Source organism: Nestor notabilis, unplaced genomic scaffold (genome assembly GCF_000696875.1).
Source record: "Nestor notabilis isolate BGI_N333 unplaced genomic scaffold, ASM69687v1 scaffold2759, whole genome shotgun sequence".
Lineage (NCBI taxonomy): Eukaryota > Metazoa > Chordata > Aves > Psittaciformes > Psittacidae > Nestor > Nestor notabilis.
The window spans coordinates 41132-62191 of record NW_009943921.1 but is presented as its reverse complement, the minus strand read 5'-3'; the positions used below and the strand labels follow the sequence as shown (position 1 = coordinate 62191).

The following is a 21060-nucleotide window of genomic DNA, read 5'->3' as shown; positions in this document are numbered from 1 at the left end:
CCTGCTGAGCCCAGTGGCACACTAGAAGGATTAATACCACCAGTAAATAGCCTTCTCACCAAGCCAGTACTGCCTAACCCAGCTTTTCAAATTTTCAGTTGATCTTTGTTTTATCCCTTAGAGAGAGAGTGATTCTCCTCTCTACCATCTAAGTTTAATTTTAATTATGGCAAAAATCAGGCCCTTTGGAAAGATGAGCAGCAGGTTTTAGCTAGACAAGCACAGTGACCTGTAAGCTTTCTTGCCAAGTGTAAATACTGTCCTCAGAGAATACCTGCACACAGGGTGCATTTGTATTTCCAACTACTTACTGAGGTATCTGCAAGCTGTGTTTTACATGCAAACTATGAAGAAAAGTAAGTATGTGACTTACAGTTCTGGTGACTCTTGGTCATACTCTCCGAGTCCAAGGCATGGTAGAACTCATACGCCGAGCGGCCCAGCAGCTCCTCTGGATGGTATCCAATTAACTCTGTTATTCTTGGTTAAGGAAAAAAAACCCAAACAAACTTTAAAATTCAGGTCACCTTACCCTTATGCTTACCTGTGCAGGGCAATGATCAGCTCTAGTCCTTAGACTTACAGAACTAAAACCACAATATAAGAAATTCTGAACTTCCAAACACATTGGGAGCTGTAGAGGACTTCTGATCACATTGCAAAATATTTCTGTGTTCAGAATAAACTGCCTTTTACTACTATTGGAATAAAAGTTCCTAGGGATGCCATTACGTGTGCTGCAAATTTTCCCAGGCCTATTGCAAAGTATCTCTTACAGAAGGTCCTGGAAAGCCCTTGCTGACAAAGTCCTCGAGTTGTCCACTATGTGCAGAATCTCCCAAATATCATTATTCAAAATCAAATACGTGTGAGGAGGGTAGTGGTTGGCACCATCAGGTTTAGAAGTATGTGCACATTTAAAAAACCTACATAAAAGGATTAAGTCACTACAGTGGGTATTGCATTTAATAATATAAAAATGCAAGGTGTGGAAATTAAAGGCAGTTAAAAGAAAAAAACCCAAATCAGCTCTTCTACTTAGTGTTTCTCAATTATATGAGAACTTCAGCATATGGATTAGGTTACTTGGGTGAGTAATCCACAAACTAAGTAGGATTTTACACAAAGAAAGCTACGATCTCACAAACTAGACTTCTTTTCAGAGCCTTTCTGAGTACTCAGGCAAGGCAGAATTTCTCACAAGTTCCTGAATAAATGAAAATAGGTCATCAAACTGTGCAGATGATTTTCTCTAATGAAGGGTGGAGGAAAAGAGTTCTTTTTTCCTAAATTCAATTTGTAAAACCATCACACACAACTTTACAGGAAACACAATTAGTAAATAAAAAAAAAATAAAAATTCAAAACCAAAGATATCTTATTTTCTGGGAAAAAAAGAAACATTACTGTTTTGCAAGTCAACAACTCTCTTGGATGCCTTTTCCTAGCTTTTAAAGTGCAACAACAACCTGTAATGTAGCAAAGAGCAATAGCAGAAACAAGTACAAACTGACTGCTAAGCTGTGATAAACCTTGGAAAGGGAAGAGGTTTGCAAGGAACAGCCACATCTTGCAGCACGTTGCTGCTGTCAATAGTAGTGCCCAAGTTTTATGCCTCGCAACTCCCTTGGAAAGGGTTTATCTGCCACCACCACATTTGATCAGTGGTATTGCTACTTTTAAGAGAGACATCCCTCAGGTTTGTGTGCTCCCTGGAAGGACAGCCTTGGCCCAGCCCTCCAGGCACAAGCATGTCTTTACAAGACAGACATGTAAATACTGTAAAACAAACAGAGCAAGAACATGGCATTCATCTGGATCCTCCTCCAGCAAGGAAGACACAGAAGATGAAGCTATTTTGTGTATGGTTTGAACACCAAGGCATTGAGTCAGCTTTTCCCTCGCCTCCGCAGAACTGTATCATTCGCACCCCTGGGACACCTTGGTTTTGTCACTCCAAAAACTACTCTCTGTCTTGATTTCCACAGAACAAACCTGGATTTATAATAGCTTAGCTGAGCTAAGACAGTAGTTGGTTTTATTGGGTTCCCCCCAAAGACTTACTCGCCGTTTATGTTTACAGTTCTATTTAGGCTTACAGTTAGCCCAACAGAGGGAAAATCACAGAATCAGGTTTCAAAGAGTTGCTTTTTGGACTCTCTTCACTGACCTGCTTCTGAGCCTTTGAACTGCACCCCAGCCAAATCTGCAACTTTTCTCTGAAACCACATTTGCTTTTTCTTTTTTAATAAAAGCAGTAATTCTCATAACGAGTCGGTCACCAGAGCTGAACCACAAGGAGAGAAAAACAATGTAGAAGAAGCCTTAATGAAAGTAAGGCTCCCAAAATACAGTTGCTGCTTGCCTTTACACAGTCAGCTGGGACGCATTGGTGTAAGTAGCCCGAGGCTTTTGCCAGGACCAGTGTAAATATACAGTCCTTAAAAAACAGAAACTATGCCCTTTTGTTATATAATGGCCTGGTATAATAAAACCATTCCAGTTAGTTTGGAGCTCATCACAAGGGGAAGGCTTTTAAAATTCAGGAAGCTGAGGATTTACTCTTAATCCAGTCATTTGGAGCTGAGAGCCAAGTGAGGGTTGAGCAGGGAGAAGGAAAAGGAAATAAAAGATAATGGAAAAAAAGAAGCATCGTGTACCCAGCAGCACCAATGCAAATCCAAAACCACATTTACAGCCTTCATGGGTATCAACAGTGGAACTGAGATAGCAAGCAAAAAATATGCATTACGGCAGGTGGAGGGACTCTTAACTATTTTCATATAGGAACTGCAATGTTTATGTAAAATTGTCTTCTCCAATCCTGTAATTCCCCTCTGAAATTGCTCCTCGCTGCTCATAAAAGCACCCTCACTATAAAATTACTTTCTGTTATTCCATGGCACAGAACAACTTGTGGTGTGATCCAGCTGTGACAATGTCAAATTTAATTAGATGTAAGATAATCTTGGATGAACATTAGCAAGGGGTGAGCTGACATCTTTTTAATACAACCAACTGAAAAGTACACCGAAAGATAAAGATATCAAAGAATTGCCCACATTGGCCAAATTCTACTAGTGAAATACTGATCAAGAGTAACTTTCAAAATAGTTACTTTAAAAATGGCTAAACAGCTTCTGTGCCCCTCATAACTAACCTGTTAATCTGTTACCACTATTCAGACTGATTACATTTCTCTTTAAACACTCCTGGGAGTGAAAGGATTTTTTTTTTTTTTAAATACAGAATGTTTCTTTCTCCCATCCCCCAAGCCCCCTTAAAACTGGCTAAGGATGTTTTTAAATACCGCTATTTTATAACAAATTCTCTCCAAGAATTGTTAGCAGTATTTGGTTTGGGGTGTGTGAATTGGCAGACCACATCCTCCTTTATTCCTCCTCTGCTGCTGCTGATTCTGAGAAGCTTAACCTTGCAGGCTATAGATATTGCAGGGCTTGAAATCAGATTAGCCACTTCCATGCTGCATTACACACTAGGGGTGAGGGGGCACCTATCTCCATCTCCAGCACTCCTGGAAGAAGTCTGACCACAGCTAAGAGCTCGAACAGCACCTGGAGGTGCCGAGAGGCACTGTGTGCCTCATGTCCCTGCACTGAGCTCACTTGAGCATCACTTTCAGGTTTCCCAGTGAGGTGCACCCTCCAAACCCCATGTGCTTTCCACAGGAGCCTCTCAGCAATAAGAAATGCCAAGTGAAAACACAGAGGACTAAGTGCAAAGGAAAAAGCATCCTACAGAGCTATGAGGAGAAGGAATACATAACTAAGAGAGACATAGAAACATATATGCCCCGTGGGACTAAAGGGTCATTTACAAAACTGAGTCCAGAATACAAGACTTTGCTTAAACACCAGACAGAAAATTGCCCTTTGTGCAAGCTGGGGAATGACAAAATTGAAAAACAAACTGTATGGTGGTTTTGGATGCCATCCTCCCATGGAAGGCTTTGTGTTTCCTCTGCATTTGTAATAGCTAATTAGAAGGATACTAATAATTTTTGTTGAAGATGACAGGTGGGCCGAGAGGCTGTTTGTTCTCTGTTAATCACTTGTTTCGGAAAACATAAATACCTTTGGGGAAATCTTCATTCTGCCAGACTGGCACTTCAGTTTTCTGAGCTAAATTTGTCACCATGATGTACAGAGAGGTCAAAATCTCAGAAAACACAGCAGGGGTGGGCAGTAGCCCTCCACAGTACCAGCAAATGCTTTTTGAGGCTACTTCAGTTTCTCTCAATATACCCATTTCTTGGGATGTGGAGTAAAGGCAGAGTTTGTGCTTTGGATACACAATGGAGAAATGAGCGATATGAATCTTATTTCCAGATTTGTGCAACTTTGCCCCATTTTATCTCTTTGAGAAATGGCAAAGCAAACAAAGCTCACTGCTTCAAAGGCTACATCTCCTATGAGATGAGCTATTTCAAGTATTCTGGTGTTTCTTAAAATTGTGCTTTTCTGCCTCTTTATAGGAACACAAAGCTTTTTATTGTACACTATCTCTTGAGTTAAAATAGTATCATAAGAACCGTCAGGACTGAGAAGTCAGGCTCTTTGTGAAAGACTGCTGTAATGTCTACCGCTCATGAAAAAATAGCTGGGTGTATATTCGTTGGGTTGCATGTGGACTGTGTGTGTGTGAGGGTGTGGATCTTTTAACAAAGTCTTTCTGTATTCAAACTCTTACCAAGTTATTGAAGTTAAATCGGTCTTGACGGGAACAAATAAACCAAGTTATACTTAAAGCAGAATGAGTTAAAGAAAAAAAAAAATTATAAAGCCCAACACAGCCACTCTGCTTGGGGTAAAGCTGTCCTGCCAAGTACAAACTCTAGATGGGTACATGAAAAACTCCACCAGGACTCTTTCTTACTCACTTGGTCCAGGTAAATCAAAGTTTTATTATTATTAAAAGAAGTTGGTCATGTTTTTTTAATTAAATAGGACATATACCAAAAGCCAGTTTTGCCATCTGCAGATCTCTGGTTTCAGATATCCTTACTTCACTGTTGTCTCCTTACTGCATTTCCCCCCTGAGCAGGGATGGAGAGACAGGAGGTCCTTTCAAATGCTTATTTGTATTCTCACCTAATTTAAAAATATTCCCCAAATATAGGCCAAATGGCAAACTGACTTAAATCCTCACTGAAGTTCCTAGGCCTGCATATTTCTGTTTTACAGGGACATAACTCTGTTTCCTCTCAGTTGGTCAGAGCCTGGATACCACATGCACACTCATATTAGGAGAAATCTAACTGGGACCAACAGTATTGGCATTGCATCTTTGCAAGGGATAGGCACTGCAGTGGTGTCCCTGCCTATGGCAGGGGGGTTGGAAGTAGATAATCTTAAAGTCCTTTCCAACCCTAACCATTCTATGATCTTCCTGCACCATCACATTCTGAATCACCATACATCCTCCATCACTCCTTCTGCTGCTTCAACTCTTCCATTAAAAAGTTCCACCAAAGAAAAAGCAATACAGAGTGTAACTAATTTGGCTTCTTGTAACCAGGAACATACAATTTCTTATGGCAAGTCATGCCTTCAAAGTAATAGGGAACATACGCTTCTCAGTGTGCCAGTGCCAGGGAGCTGGTTTGTGACACAGCCTCCGGAGCTGCACATGTTGCCCCATGCAGAACAGACTTGTTTCCTTATCCTTCCCTCACCTGATGCATCCTACCCACAGCAATTGTGGGCAAAGAGCAATTCCCTCTCCCTTCCCCAGCCTCCACAGGAGGTCACAGGGATGAAAGTGAAAAGCCAATGTCACCTCCAATGGCATATTCCCCCCCCGCTTTCAAAACCCTGGTCCCCTCCAAAATACAGCATATGGGTTTTCTTTGTTATGCGTGAACCATAAAGGCCAAGACTGAATGTGCTGAAGTAGTTCTGGGGTTTTCTATCTAATTCAGATACAGCTTTCACTTTTGTTTTGTGGATTTCCACCACAAGAACATACTGTCACTGTTTCTTCTACTCATCGGTTCCATGGCATCAGCTATGTCACCAAGTTAACAAAATTGCCTTCACAAAAAGACTTGCCTTTTTTTCTGACTACAACACCCTCTCTGGTGATCTTCCCCAACACAAAAGCATTGTGCAGCTAAACTAAATCCTCACTTGGATTACTGAATTGTACCACTGATCAGCATTTCTGTATTACAGCTAAAATAATCCTGTAAACCACCCAGCCAAGGTAAGTGGAGCAAAGGAACATTTTTAAATCACACTCCAGCAATGGCTGAAGCAGCTGTTTAACAGACCAACCTATTTTTATTGTTTATACCTCACAAACCTTTCTTTACAGGCTCATCACCTTGCAAAAGCGGTTTTAAGAATACAAACATATCCCACCTAACCACTGGCAAGTCATAGGCCCACTTATATTAATTATTTTTGGAAGGCAAAAAATACAGGCTAGTGTCTCACACATTTTAAATGACGGATGCCAGTCTTGCCTGCTTCATATTGAATCTGTTCTGTACCCTCCTGAGGAAAAGCCAAAAGAATCAAGGCACTTCATGCCAGCCAACTAGTTTTTCTTACGAAGTGTTGAAAGGTAGCCAGCTTATATTTTGCATGTTGCATTGTGACAGAGAGAGACTATTGAGCTTTCCTAAAGACATGACAGATGTGATCCTCACTTTCTGCAAGGATAAATTTCAACTTCACGTACGAGGGCAGCTCTCCTTTGTACCCACTTCAGCTTCACACTGAAAGTGGATGCTTCCATTAGTAAGGTCTAGCATGGCTGCCGTTCATTAAGGTACTTCCTCAGAAATCCTAAGTTTTCTTTAACTGAATGCTTCAAAAATAAGAACTTAATGTTCCCTGGAAGCAGACCTGTCCACACCAAATGAACTGCAAAGAGGATACTCACAGATTGCTGCAGAAACCTGGTAGAGTAGGCACACTGCCCCAAATGATATGAGCCCTGAACTGGAAAGACACAGTCTCTCATGGAGAAATGAGCTGTGTCAGCCCTGCTGTGTCGCTGCAGAAAGGCCACAGTATGCTGGAAAGGGTTTAGGCATCTGACTGGCACATGCTGCTTTTGCTCAGCCTGGATTTACATTCTTGGCATAAACTGCTCCTTCAATGCAACTTGTCTAGCAGCACCAAATTTGATAATAACAGCAGAGTGTTTTGCATTTTTATGTGTTTAGTGATGTGTCGCCTTTTGAAGAGAAATCAACATCCCTCTGGGGGGGAAGCAAGAGCCAGGAGGATCTGCTAGAAAGAACCTGAAAGGTTTGTGAGGTCTCTTCCTTCTCTGGTCTGTCTGTCTGTTTACAGCTTTATCATAATCTAAATAAAACATGAGTGAACCATCCAACCAAAACTATCTAGTAAAAGATGTGCTGGTTTGTTGCCTGCTTTTAAAGAAGAATCTCTGAAATTCCCTACAAGTTAAATCCTCCAGAGGAAGCTGTTGTGTATCTCTATCATGTGAAAAGTTTTCCCTGTAAATCAACTCCCACTATTTAAACCAGGGCATAATATGTCATTCTTTTTAGAATAAGCATGTGTATCTTTAATGTGATAGTATCAGTTCCTCTAATCCTCATTTATAATTGCTTATGCATTAAGTCTGGCAGAGACACGCGAATGATGCCATACAACAAAATCCTCCTCTAGCCTGCCACTGAATGGCCCCAATAATTCAGAGGTACATTGCTGTTAATAATGAGTCACTACTGTGTTGTTGCTTTCCTCTCTCCCAACAGCAAAATCCTATTTATATCTATTTTCATCCTGAAAGTATTAACAAGAAACAAAATCTGCTTTGTTGCAGTTACATCAGAGGGCATTTCTAGTTACAGCACACTTGCGGCTATATTCTCACAGAGGTCAGACAATCAGTCAAGTTTCACACTTGTAATGTTGCTTCCATCCACAGCTGCTAACACTGCTAGTTTATACAATTGCTGTTTGAAATCATAAATCTTGCTTAGCACAAGTTAAAAAAAAAAAAAAAACAACAAAACAAAACCAACTCTGAAGGATGAAAAACACAACCAAGATCTCAGTCCTTGTGAGGTTTTGCATAAAATGCAGCGTATGTATAATCCCACTGATAACTCTACAGACCTCAGTGGCTGCCAGTAACAGAATTTCAGGAAACCAGTTTCATTAGGTGGAAGACTTCATATTAAATTCAGAGATGATCTCATAAACTTAAAAAAAACAACCAACCCAAACGCCAAACCCACAGAGTACAGATACACAGCCCCTTGCTTGATCCAAGATCTTCCCCTCCCCTTCATTTCACCACTAAGCGAAGCAGATAGATAACCAGCAAAGGTTGTTTGCTTTCATTGAGCAAGAGGCTGCAAGCCCATTCCAGAACCACAGATGTTCTGGATGCCTTAGCAATTCTTAGATAATCTAGAGCATAAAGTACTTTCCAGCTAACCTCTAATAGCATCCTGGGCCAAACCAACTGTAAACCTGTCCTTGAATAAGGCACATCATTTCAGACATTCCCTAAAAAAAAAAAGAGAACAGAAATCCTGTGTACTCTTCAGTTAGCTAAAACCCAAGAAGCTAATGCTTATGGCTTTAAACTGCCTCATCTTCTGCCAGTGAACTTGAATTCCTCACTCAGCAGGAGGAGGAAATAAGCAGGAGTACCATTTTGCCTAATTTGAGATGGATTAAGTGAGCCACTGAATAGCTGCCTTGGTAACAGACTGTCCTTTCTCCTAGTCCTTGCTTACCAGGTCCACACAGGTGGACATCTGGAAGGACTACTTGTTTTCTTCAAGAAGATAAAAACACCTATGGAAAGGAAAAAGTTAGTGGAGTTTACCTGTCATCACAGTAGGTGAACTTCATGTCCATGCTATGGCGACTCAGGAAGGTCTTGCTGTCCAGAGGGATATCGATGTTTGAAGGATGCTGAATAGGCTCACACATTATTATAAGGCAGGTGAGAAGAGGCTCTTTATACCCACACAGAGTGTGAGGAGGGAAAGTGTTATATACTTTAATTTGTCCAGTGCAGTGCAAAACCTGAAATAATGATTTTTGAATGAGAAACAAACTTAAAATGTTCTTTCTCCACATGCCAAGATGTCTTTTAAAATCAAAACCACTTATTATGGCCCAAATATGGTACCTTCCATGTGGCAGACTTGAGGTTAACAGTTCTGCCTCTGCTGGTAACAGTGCATTTCATCCTCATGAAGAAGTCACGCTCAGTTGACATCTCCTTGCTTTTCTTCCCAAAGCCTGGACCTTATGTATAAGGAAAATAGCAAATAGGTTTTCTCAGTTTTGCTTCTTGATTTCTTCCACTCACAAGCATGAAGGATTCAATAAAAAAAAACAGACTAATTCTCAGATCATTACGTGCAGAGACCATCAAAGATGCATGGACCATTGAAGAGCAGTTTGCAGAGCTCAGACCTAAAGCTTTAAGTGGAACTTAAATATGACTTCATGCATTTAAACCTATTCTTTAGCTTGCAGCATACAAACCTTTGCAAAGCGCTACAAATGAAAACATTACGCCTGGCTTAACTTGATGAAAGGAAAACACTAAACAAACAGTTTTTAGTGTTATCATTTTTAAGAAATATTTGGCAAAACAAAAGAAATCCACAAAGCACTGAATAACAGTTAATGATTACTCTAGGAATGAAAATTCCCTTTACCATGACTAACATCTCTACTGCTAGCCAATTACTTCATCTGGTTACTTAAAAAGCAAACAGTGACTTTTGTATTTTCATTATTACCATTTTTCAGACTCAGATTCTCTCGAATTTCTTCATGGTCACATGGATGAGTGAAGTCAAAAATGCTGTGTCCAGTTAATTCCACCTGTGCAGAAGTAAGAACTACTCTTAGCCAAATAAAAACAACTGATAGTATTTATCTGCTTTTAAATACCACCCATTCAGATAAAACTGGTCGCTAGAACTAGAATGTTCACAGATACAAATCCTGTGACCCTCCCTTTGTTTATCCCATACATAACTTCATTTTCTCTCCAGAACAATTCCTTATCTTTGAATTTGCACAGTGCAGTTAACAGCCAACAACACTGGTTATTTTCAACACAGAAGGAGAAAACCCTCAATCCACAAAGCAAAAAAGGTGGGTACATAAAACACCACCTCTGTTCCCTCTGTCTCGGAGTCTAAGGCATAAGTTCAACAAACTCTCATTCTCTTCTCCATGGTAGTATCTAGGAAGGCAAGTTTGCAGTTGCCAAAGACAGCACAACTTTGATAGAAAGAGAGGGGAACCCCCCCTCCCATTGTCTGGTGTACATGGTACCTGCTGAGAAATGAGACATTTTATTTCCAGTCTTTTCGCAGTGACACGCAGCTGTTTTTCTGCATTTAGGCATTGGACTCATTTCTAGGAATTGTATTACAAAGACAGGAAAGTGTTATGGAACAAGTTACCTGGGTAAGACCCATGTATTTGTTGACATTCTCTGACAAAAAGATCATGTCTCCGTCCTGTGTCACCACGGCAATAAATCCCTCCAAAGCTTTCAGGTACAAGTTGTCCATCTGCTGGTCTGCCTCTAGTTCATTCTCGTTGTCAGCACATACTGAGGGAAAAATAAGCATGTAAAGTCTGCAGCATTGACACCAGCCTTTTTCAACGCAAACACATCCAGGTACAAGGCAACCAAACATCTTTCTGCTGTTAGGATTTGCTTGCCACAACCCCCTTCTGAACAGTGTACAAAAGGGACATTTTTATCACTAGAAAGGCAGGAGATACTTTTCTGAACTTTCCAGCAAATGCAACAGACCCTCTATTCACCTTTAGTGTCTTTCTGCAAGACATGCTTTCAGTACATAACACCCATATACCTAGACACTGAAGCACATCATCTTTTGTGCACATTCTTTTGGCCAAATGCATGTTCATCATTTCTCTTCATGTTTCTTGTCAAAATACTTGTTTTGGAAGAAATCTAGAACCGGGAATGGCGTATTGCTTTGTAAAACATTATTAGAAGTGGTTTGGGTTTGTATTTTTTGAGGTAAGGAAGAGGCTGAGCCAAACTACTGCAGTTCTTACTTTGAAGTATTAGTAAATTGTGATTAAAGGGTGAGTTCAATCCAGAAACCTCCTGCAACTGCATCTCTGCTAGTATCTAAGGATGGACAGCGAGCAAATGCAGAGAGATGAGAATTTACAGTGCAGAACCCACCAAGCCGCTGTTTGGAAAAGATGAATGGGGACAGAAGTGATGCTGGCCGCTGCTGCTGCATCCTCATCCTGCATCTCAACATCCCCCCTCCCCGGCAGCAGTCCATTTCCCATCATGCCAACAAGGAAAGAAGTGGACTCGGCCCCAGAGCCACTGGGAGCACTTGGTTTACCACCTTTTGCTTCTCAGTGCAACTGTTTGGTAGCAGGGAAGACAAGACGCTCTTTGGGGATGGCCACCACATTTATCATCTCAAGTCCCTGCACTGCAATTCTAACTACAAACACATGGCCCAGTTCCTCCTCAGTACAAAGCAACTGACTTTAGGAAATTACATCAGGTCTAGCATTTAAAATACAGAAAATACACAATAATATATTTGAATAGTAATAGTATGCACTTTGACCATAATGACATTTAGGGAAGGGGAAAAAAAAAAACAACTTAAGCGACCATCTGCTCTCAAGCTTGTTTCTGCTGTGTAAAGAATGTCAAGGGTCTTTTTTTTACTTTTCTGAAAGCAAACAAATGGTTTATTCAGGAGGGATCATGGCTGTAGCCCAAGACAATCAGCCAAGTGTGGGTTCAGAGAAAAAAAAATGACTTTTCAGCTCTAACCCCAGACCCTCCTTTCCATTTTTTCCCCAGCTCATTAAGTTTGCATTAACAAAACATGACCATTCAAAGGCAGGAGGGCTATTCAAAGCATTTGTATTCTTAAATGCCTCCAACAGTGAAAGACAAACACTTTACTTGTATTATCAGATGATTAAGTTTGCTTTTCCATGTATATAAATTATATTACTTATACAAATACACACAGAGGACATAGGATCACTCACATCAGGGCTGCAGGTTCAAACCCTTAATGTCCTAGCTGAGCACAGCACTTAAAGATATAGCCAGCTTTAAAGCATGGGGTTATAGGGTTGTGTGGGATCAGAGTTCAACTTGTTTTTATTAAAATTACCTTTGTCCAGCTGGAGGCATCTGTAATGCGGACTGGGAGGAAGGAGGGAAGAAGATTTGTACTGCTGTGCACTCCTGCCTTACATAACCCCAAAGAACACCCAAGGGGGTTTGCAGACACCCTCCAGCTTCCCTGGTAACCCCACCACATTCCCTCCTTCCCCCTCAGCATCCTCCATCTGCAGCAGGCACCAGAAGCTGGCAGGTAAGGTTTCTTGTAGTACTAAGTAGCGCATGGTCTATTATTACAGAGCAGCTGTATTGAGAAAACTGTAGGCACTATCAGACACATAAAGGTAGGAGACAGGGACCACTGTGCTGCTGCAGCCCATCCGTTCCTTGTCTGTCCCTCATGAACATCACCCCCCACACAGCTTGCCCAGGGATGCTCAGGCACTGGGGGATGCACCAAAGGTACTCACATCTTCTTCTGTGGGCAGGTTCTTTGTGGTGGTTGCAAACACACAATGTGGGAAGGTTTCATCTGTGCTAAACCCTTAAAGCAGATTAGCTACCTGAAGATCCTTAGTCCACAGCACAGAAATATGTTAGGGCAGCCCTAGTATGCCCTGTGTCAGGTAACATATAATTATAGTAATATAAATAACAAATACATCTCTCATATGGCTACAGTTACAGCATTATATACCTTGTCCCCCTTCTCCTGTGAGAATCACTAACTACTAATACATAGAGGATATACACACATTAGGAGACTGATACATCAGTCATTGCCACTAGCAAAAATCTAGTTCGCTTTAGAAAGAACTTATTTCACAGAAGAAAAACAAATAAAGGCATGGCTACTGCAGGCTGCTCCCAGGAATCGCTCATCTTTCACTTGGCTTTAAACCTTCTCATTAATTCACCTCAGAGCTGGACTGGAGTATTAGCACAAGAAAATTCAGCTTCACACAGAAAACATTTGAGAAAGCTGGGACGAGATGGAAGCAGGAGGTCAGCATGAGGAGGCAGTGGCAGAACTTTAGCATTCCAGTAGGTCTGAGGCCAGGTGACAGCATCCCATGTACACCTCCAAGAATTTTCCAGAAAGGTAACTGTTTACCCTCATTTTTATTGTTTATATTGTTTACCCACATTTTTATTTATTTTTTATTTTTGTCAGCATTGCTTTTCAAAATAGCTGCTAACTAAATTTCAAAATAAGGACGTGTTTCTTCTTTTTTTCCCCTACAACACTTCCCATCTTCCCTCTGCTAATAGGAATATTTCAGTGCAGGCACCATAACAGCATAGCAGGGAGACTGGACTGCAAATATGCCAATTTAACTATAAATTAATAGCACATTCAGCAGAATGAAGTGCTGTGATACTATTGTTCATATTACAGTTACATTTATGGATCCCGGCCAAGACTGTGCTCAGGTAGCTCTGGGAAGCCTACAAAGGAGGAAGGATTTCTGTCTAGGCGAGATCAGGAGATGTTGAAACACATCAGAGAACCTCAGAAAAGTGCATTGGCTTCCCTGGGGCGACTGTCAGAGCTACAGCAGATCTAGGAACAGAGCAACCGTGCCCATGTCCAGTTTGATGGGTCATCCACTGTTCATATTACCCCAAGGCAGCATTTCTTAGTCTGCATCAAACTTTGATACAGTATTTTTCAGCTCGTGTCTCGGCCTGTATTAAATTTTGGTAAGGATTTTTTAGTAAGCTCCACTCTGAAAAGTTTTCTAACCACCAAAGTGGAATTTATTCATCAACAAGAAACTTTGAACTGCAATGGCAAATGCTTATTGTAGCGTTGATGATAACCTTTTATGCTAAAAATAGCTCTTGTAAACAAGCTTTGATTAATTCCCACTGTCAGGATATGCTCTGTTCCCAAGCTTAAGAACACTTTTTCCGTAGATGCTTGCTCATTTCCTTCAGTCCAACCTCTTGGAACAAGTCTGAAGGTTCAAAAATCAGGGTCTCCTTACAAGAAATAACTGCTCAGATATAAATAACCTCTAGCAAACAGCCTATACTCCTCTCAACATCTCTGATCTGACTCAAAGGGGCCCTTTCTGCTCAGTTCAGAGGTAAAGAGTGATAATAAGGGTTTCTATTGGAGGTCACATCGTCTCCTCCACAGACTTTTCATAGCTTTGTCTCTCATCCTGGATCCTACAAATACTAGAAAGTTACTCATATATTGTGCATAAAAGACACCAGGCTATAGCTGCTGTTCCAGAGGAGGGTTGTAAACTGCCTGATGCTGCTAGGCAAAAGTTAGGGAAAATCTAACGGCAGCTCCATCCTGCCCCAGAGAGAGCAGCCTTGAGACAGACTTGCCTCTTCCTGGTTTCTTGTTTTCCATCAAAGGAAAGCAACTGATTTTTTTTTTTCCTTTTTCTTTTTTTTCCTGTCTTGACAGGGCAGTACATCCTGTTCAAGGGGATATTTTCAATGTGTTCAATAAAAGCTTTCAATTTAGCTACATCAAGAAAAAGCTACTCTTGAACTTGAAGCTTCCTGAAGAGCTCTTATCTCCAAGCGCACAAACAACTTTGATAAAGAAAACACTTATGTTAGTGTTGTTTTAACCGCAGAGTTTATACCTCGCCAAATCATTCAGATGCTGCTCCCGGGAAGCTGCTTTGAGTCCTGCAGCCATCACTGTTGAATGGCAAGACACAGCACCCCATCAGACCATGCTTCCAGAGCCCTGTGGGACCTTCTAGTTCAGCTTCCCCGAAAAGAGACATCACTTCAAGCAGTTGAAGCACTCAGCACCCAGCTCTGCTTTCATTCCTGGCAGCATGGTTGGCACAAAGCTATTTTTCCAATTTAACAAAAGCAAACAAGTAGCCATGCTATTTTTAAAGCACTGTTTTATGCCACAATGGTCTGAGATTAAATGCAGCTTGTCCAGACATTCAAAAACAATGCCCACACCACTTCTCCCTACAGCTTGTCCTCTCCCTTAAGCGCCTGGAGAAAAGCTATTTTTTCCCTTCTGCTCCCTGCTGGCTTTCCGGCTCTGTTGTCTCTCTCCCTTGAAACAACTTCACAGTGGCTTCCTTGCGGCCTCCCTTCTCCCAAACAACTTCCTGTCTGCTTCCCTGTTCCCTCCCCGTTTCTGCCACTGTCTCCCTGCACAGGAGCAACTCCCATCCAGTTTCCTTTGCTGGATCTCTGCACAGAAAAGACACCCGGGTGACCACACCATTGGGATGGGATGAAAGAGAGCTGATAAAATATGTTTGCCTGATTAGCTTGACTAAAAAGTCTGTGGTGCTGGCACACAGAAACTCACTGGTACCAAAGAGTTCTGGTTCCTGTAACGCCTTCGTCATCAGTGTGGTCCACTTAAATGCTTAAAATTATTGGCACCTCATGCTAATGCCTATACAGACTTAGTAAAGTGGATTCTCTTCCTCATACACAGACAAAAAGAGACTACCTGAGGCAGCCTTAACAACCATCACAATGTTAGGTGTTGCAACCAAGACAGCCATTCTTCAGCAAAAGACATTTATTTCTCTCTTCCCATCTATTAATCCCCCCAAAAGCATTAGGCTAATTTACTAGCTATGCTAGAGAATAACAGGCGACAAGTACTGCTATCAGTTTTTCTGGTTATACTAAAGGACATAAGATCCAAAAGATCCACTACTGATAAGCATCGAACAGTCTATTTTCAGCAGCAACTTTATGGGATCAAAACCTTTACTTGAAACGAACAAAGATCAGTTCTAAATTTATCCCAAACATTTGAATGTCATGATGGCAAAAATGTTTTATGCCAACAGAATTAGAGGACATCTTGAAAAATATTTAAGATGAGCATAACTAAATGATATTTCTACTTAGCATTCCAGTTATACCATGTACTGTTCTCTGCACAACATAGAAACAGTATTATAAAGCTATTGTTTCAGTTTGCTTCCTGTGATACTAATCTCAATCAGGCCGTCAGACGAACAGCCTGCATTTCTAAATGTTAAAGGCTTCCTCTCCAACATTCCCACACAGAATTGCCTACTGTGAAAATCAAAGGGAAACGTGTTACTAAGTAAAGTAACAACTTTTATAAAGCAAAACCTGGTATTTTTTACCCTTTTGAACTCTGAGATATACAACCAGCTATTTCCTATTATGATAGCATACAAGGGCCAAGCTCGGGCCCTGCAATGCCTGCAGGAGACCTGCACCCTACAATCCTGAAGCTGAGATTTTCAGAGGCACGTAGCGGGAAAACTCTCAATGAAGGCTCAGATTCATGGGCTCTGCCATTCACCTGCTGGAAGAACGTGGGCATAGATTTCCCTAGGTCTTGGCTTCCCGACAGATAAATAATCATTATGCAGACACAGACAGTAAAACAGCCGGAATTACACAAGTGAAAAGTGCTATTCCAACTCAGGGAATAATAGAAAGGGGCATGAGACACTCAATGCCAGTGGACTGAGGCTGGCACGTTGCCTATGGCCATCTCTGAAATCCCATCTGGAGCATCAGCTTGCTGAAAGATGAGGATGCAGTCGTGGGAAGGGCCTTGCTCTCTCCACTCCAGGCAAAACTGCCGTGAAACAAAGAGATTTGTTCCCATTTGAGTATCATGCCCACAAACAGCAATATGGAATAAAATCTAGTTTACCAGTAGGTTTTGATAGAGTAAATAAGAATAGTGCTAATCAAGTAGTAGCTTTTTTCTCTACTACCTTTCAAAGCATTTTTCAAGCTGCACTGCAAGCTTATTTTAGTGACACTGTATATATACATATAAATGCAGTAAATATTATTTTAATGTCCTAATTAATGACAGAACAACTACTCCCACTTAATTCCAGTTTACGCTAAGTGTCTAGCCCAAATAATCAAAACCATTTCCATGAAGAAACATAAAGCAAAGAGGGCGTCTGCAGACTGAGGCAGGCATTTGCTTCTCATGCACATTACAGTCCTCCACCTCCCATTTCACCCATTAGAGATGACACCGTAACCCCCATGCTCCCCATCACTCAAATGAGGCTCCTCAAATGCAACACTGAATTAATGGCCATACTCCAGTCACTAAACATGCAAGTGGAATGGGGGGCTGCTTTGCTTTTGGCTCAGAAAGGGTCCAGAGCAAAAGCAAGAACAGCGTGGACAGGCACCACATGAGCACAGCTCCCATATTGCTCCACGCTCACGTCAAAATTTATGGGTAGCAAAACCCCTACATCTGTGAGCCTAAAACTGTATCGAAAACCTATCCCTTTGAAGTAAATCAGACGGCCTTCTAGTGAAAGCCAGTGTCCTTACAAAGACAGACGTTATTCAGAAGCCCACAATCAGAGATATAAAACCTAATTTAAACATTAGCTATACTCAGAAGAACATAAGTAGCAGATGAGGCTTTCTGGCTTGAGTTCTTTCATCTCAGTGTGTTCTCATTAGCAAATAATACCTAAATCTTCCAGAAAAATCAATCCCTTTAAAGTACCTTAAGTTCAATTCCTCAGAATAGAAGCACTGAATATTTTGAAACCCTTATCTACATCTCTGGTATCTAAGATGCACCCATGGACAAATCTGTGTGTCTAACTCCACAAATTTTAATGAGAGAATTTACTCCAAATTAATATGTAGACTGGGGAAGTGCATCAGATTTACAGCTAAGGAAATAACTAACACAGAGCCTGAAATATTAAATCACAGCCAGTTGCTGTTGTAACATTTAATTTACTGATTCCTTTCTAACTGCTGGGTATTGGTGGTGCTTCCAAAAAATGTAAGTTAGCTACATGAATCACATTGTTTTCAACCACTGTCACAGAAAAATAATATAACTATGTGCATTTATGAATATTATATAGATATATTGAGTTGTCATCACTATCAAATGATATGAGCCTAAGCCTTAACACTACAGAAGCACTAAAACAAATGTTTTGTTTGTAGATTTTTTTCCTCACTAGGAAATATACGTGTATATGAAAAGTTCACTTTAATCTTAGTAGTTTCCAGGTGAGCAACTATATTTTCCCAATGATGACAGCATCAAACTATTTCACATTATTTTCATATATATACACATATACATACACACATTTATATACATTTTTTCTAAAGCCCTTCAGAAGTTTACCTTTCCTGTGCTTTGTCAGTCTCTAATTCATACCATACAAATATTTGAATAGTCAAAGCTGTGGTTTTATGAGAAAATTACCAACACTTTGGCTTGGTGCACAGCACTTTCAACAACATTTACCTATTTATACAACTTCTTCAAGTATTAATAACATGATGAAATCAGAGATGATTTCCAAACACTGCTCAGCAAATAAACCTTTCTTTCCACAGAAGTAAATGTTAAAAGCCACGTTCTATAAGCTAAGATAGAAATACCCACATTTTATGCAATAATTTTAACAGAAGCAAGAAAACCTACAAAAATTACAGAGCACTCAGAAGCAGAATTGAGTTTGTCTCATCTTTCAGACTAACCAGCAACAAATCAACGGCATAGTCGTCCACAAAATGAGACACTTCCTAATAACATTTATGAAAGTAATTGTTATGTTATGACTCAACTTTTCTGAAGAGAGGAAGTGCAATCGTGACCTTATTGGGAGTTTTGCCATTAATAAAGGAGAAGATGAAATTTGGGGTTTACCTTTCACAAGCAATGCGGGCATTGTTTGGTTAACGTATTCTTGATACTTACAGGTCACTGTGCCAAAGTCCCCCCAGAAACTCCAGTTGCTTTCATTGATCTTACAGGCTACTCAAACCACAGATTTCCATCAAAGTGATTATTCAAATACAGGTGCAAAATAAGAATATCATTAATTTTGCCAATATTCACATGAAAATGATGCTGCTTCACTGGTTCACATTTCCTATTACTCCAACATAAGCAAGATTCTGATTACACAGAATGCATTCACATTGAGTATTTAAAAGTTGTTTACTTTAGTTATCTTATGTAATTAACACCTACTACTCATTGCCAGCATATAGCACAATTAGTTCTTTCAAAGAAAGTACTGGACCTTCGTAACTTCCCAGCTGCCTTTTGAATGTGCTAGCACAAACATATTTGCCATATCAAATCAAAATTTACTTGTTTCAGCATTGAAGCTTAAGGCATATATTTGAATTCTGAATTAACTCTTAAAAGCTTAAGATCTTGTAACTGAGCTTAATAAACCACATCTTGTAATTGAGCTTAATAAACCACATTCAAGAGTTTTGAGAGGTTTTATTTTCGAGAGGCAAAACTTCACTAGTTGCTATTTTGGTAATGAAGACCTTATATGACTAGTATCACTGATATTTTGGACCTGTTGAAGTGAGTCCAGAGGAGGGCCAAGAAGGTGCTCCGAGGGCTGGAGCAGCTCTGCTATGGAGACAGGGGGGGAGAGGTGGGCTGGGTCAGCCTGGAGAAGAGAAGGCTCTGGGGAGACCTTAGAGCAGCTTCCAGTGCCTAAAGGCGGCCTACAAGAAACCCGGAGAGGGGCTTTTTACAAGGGCGCATAGGGACAGGACAAGGGGGAATGGCTTTAAACTGACAGAGGGGGACATTCAGATGAGACATTAGGAAGAAGTTCTTCCCTGTGAGGGAGGTGAGACACTGGCACAGGTCATTCAGAGCAGCTGTGGCTGCCCCATCCCCGGCAGTGTTCGAGGATAGGTTGGATGGGGCTTGGAGCAACCTGGTCTAATGGAAGGTGTCCCTGCCCATGGCAGGGGGGCTGGAACTTGTTGATCTTTAAGGTCCCTTCCAACTCAAACCGTTCTGTGATTCTGTGATTTTCTAACCCAATTAAAATATCCATATTTCTGTTGGAAAAAACCCCACCAATCTATCTTTAAATCTAGTTGTATTCTTACAACACAAGTAGTTGTGTCCCGTCCTGTTCTCACCTTAGGACTCTGTACTCAGAGAAGAACATGCACAACCTTACCAGGCTGCCATCAGCTAGCACTGACAACTTCTTACAGCCACATCTTACCTGAAGACAGAAGCTTGTGAGTGCGCAGGAAACTGATCGCCAGGCGCATTATGGATGCCTTGTCCAGGTGGGAACTGACGTTGTGGGGTAGGGGCAGTTCATGAGCCAGTTCATAAAAAACTTCGGTCTCTTTGCTTCTTCTGCATCTTGCTGCATCTCTTGATTTCTCCTTCCTCCGTTCAGAACTGCTCCTGGTAGGTAAAGGAGAGAAAGGAAAAGGTATTTTTTCAAATGCAATTCATGACCTGAGAGAAGAATTTAAAAGAGTAAATCTTCTCAGCAATGAATCCATTATGTCAAGTGATTTAAATAAATTGACCAGACTTCAATATCTATTTGTTCTTTTAAAAATGGCAATAAGGAGAGGACTGCCACAGCTGGAAAGGGCTCTGATTCTACACAGGTCAGCCTTTGGACTCCCTGAATCCCCATGGAGTGTAGGAGGATCAAGATCTGCCTTAGGTGAGAAATTCAAATGAAATAGCATACTATTATTCTTGGAATTCAGGAAATATTAAAAGTTTGTTTGTTCAATCTTAAATTAATTTACTTGAAAAATACCCTGGGATGAGGTAACAATCCATTTTAAAGCTGGAACAATTACAGTGCATGTGGATGTGTCATAGTTACTTCAGTGTCAGAGTTTCAGTGGCTGTACCCCACATTAAAATAAAAGTAGTAATAGGGTATCAAGCTGTGTTTGTATATACAACTTTCTCAACAATTAATCCAACACTATTCTGGAAATCCACTTTCTCTTGACCATGAAGGATACCAAGTGGGAAAGAAAATACTGTTATTTGCAAGAAGCCCCTCCTCTGAGAAGATATTCTAATTAAATCGTCTTCTCTCCATTGTCTATGGAAGCACTTTCCTTCTTGAGTAAAATAATGTGAGCAATAGAGCCAGCTTCCTTCAAAGTCAACAG

At 40.7% G+C, this 21060-nt stretch overlaps 1 protein-coding gene across 1 annotated transcript in view; it reads right to left on the bottom strand.

The window, feature by feature from the left end:
* The window catches only part of EPAS1 (endothelial PAS domain protein 1), a 33054-nt gene extending 12735 nt beyond the window's left edge, over positions 1–20319 (bottom strand). The window contains exons 1-6 of the mRNA XM_010022167.1: positions 20133–20319; positions 10448–10599; positions 9773–9857; positions 9151–9269; positions 8842–9044; positions 374–480 (exon numbers count right to left, since the gene is read on the bottom strand). Coding sequence (XP_010020469.1) covers positions 374–480; positions 8842–9044; positions 9151–9269; positions 9773–9857; positions 10448–10599; positions 20133–20181 — 715 coding nt within the window. The 5' untranslated portion in view covers positions 20182–20319. The remainder of the gene's footprint in view (positions 1–373; positions 481–8841; positions 9045–9150; positions 9270–9772; positions 9858–10447; positions 10600–20132) is intronic.
* Between the last annotated feature and the right edge of the window lie 741 nt (positions 20320–21060).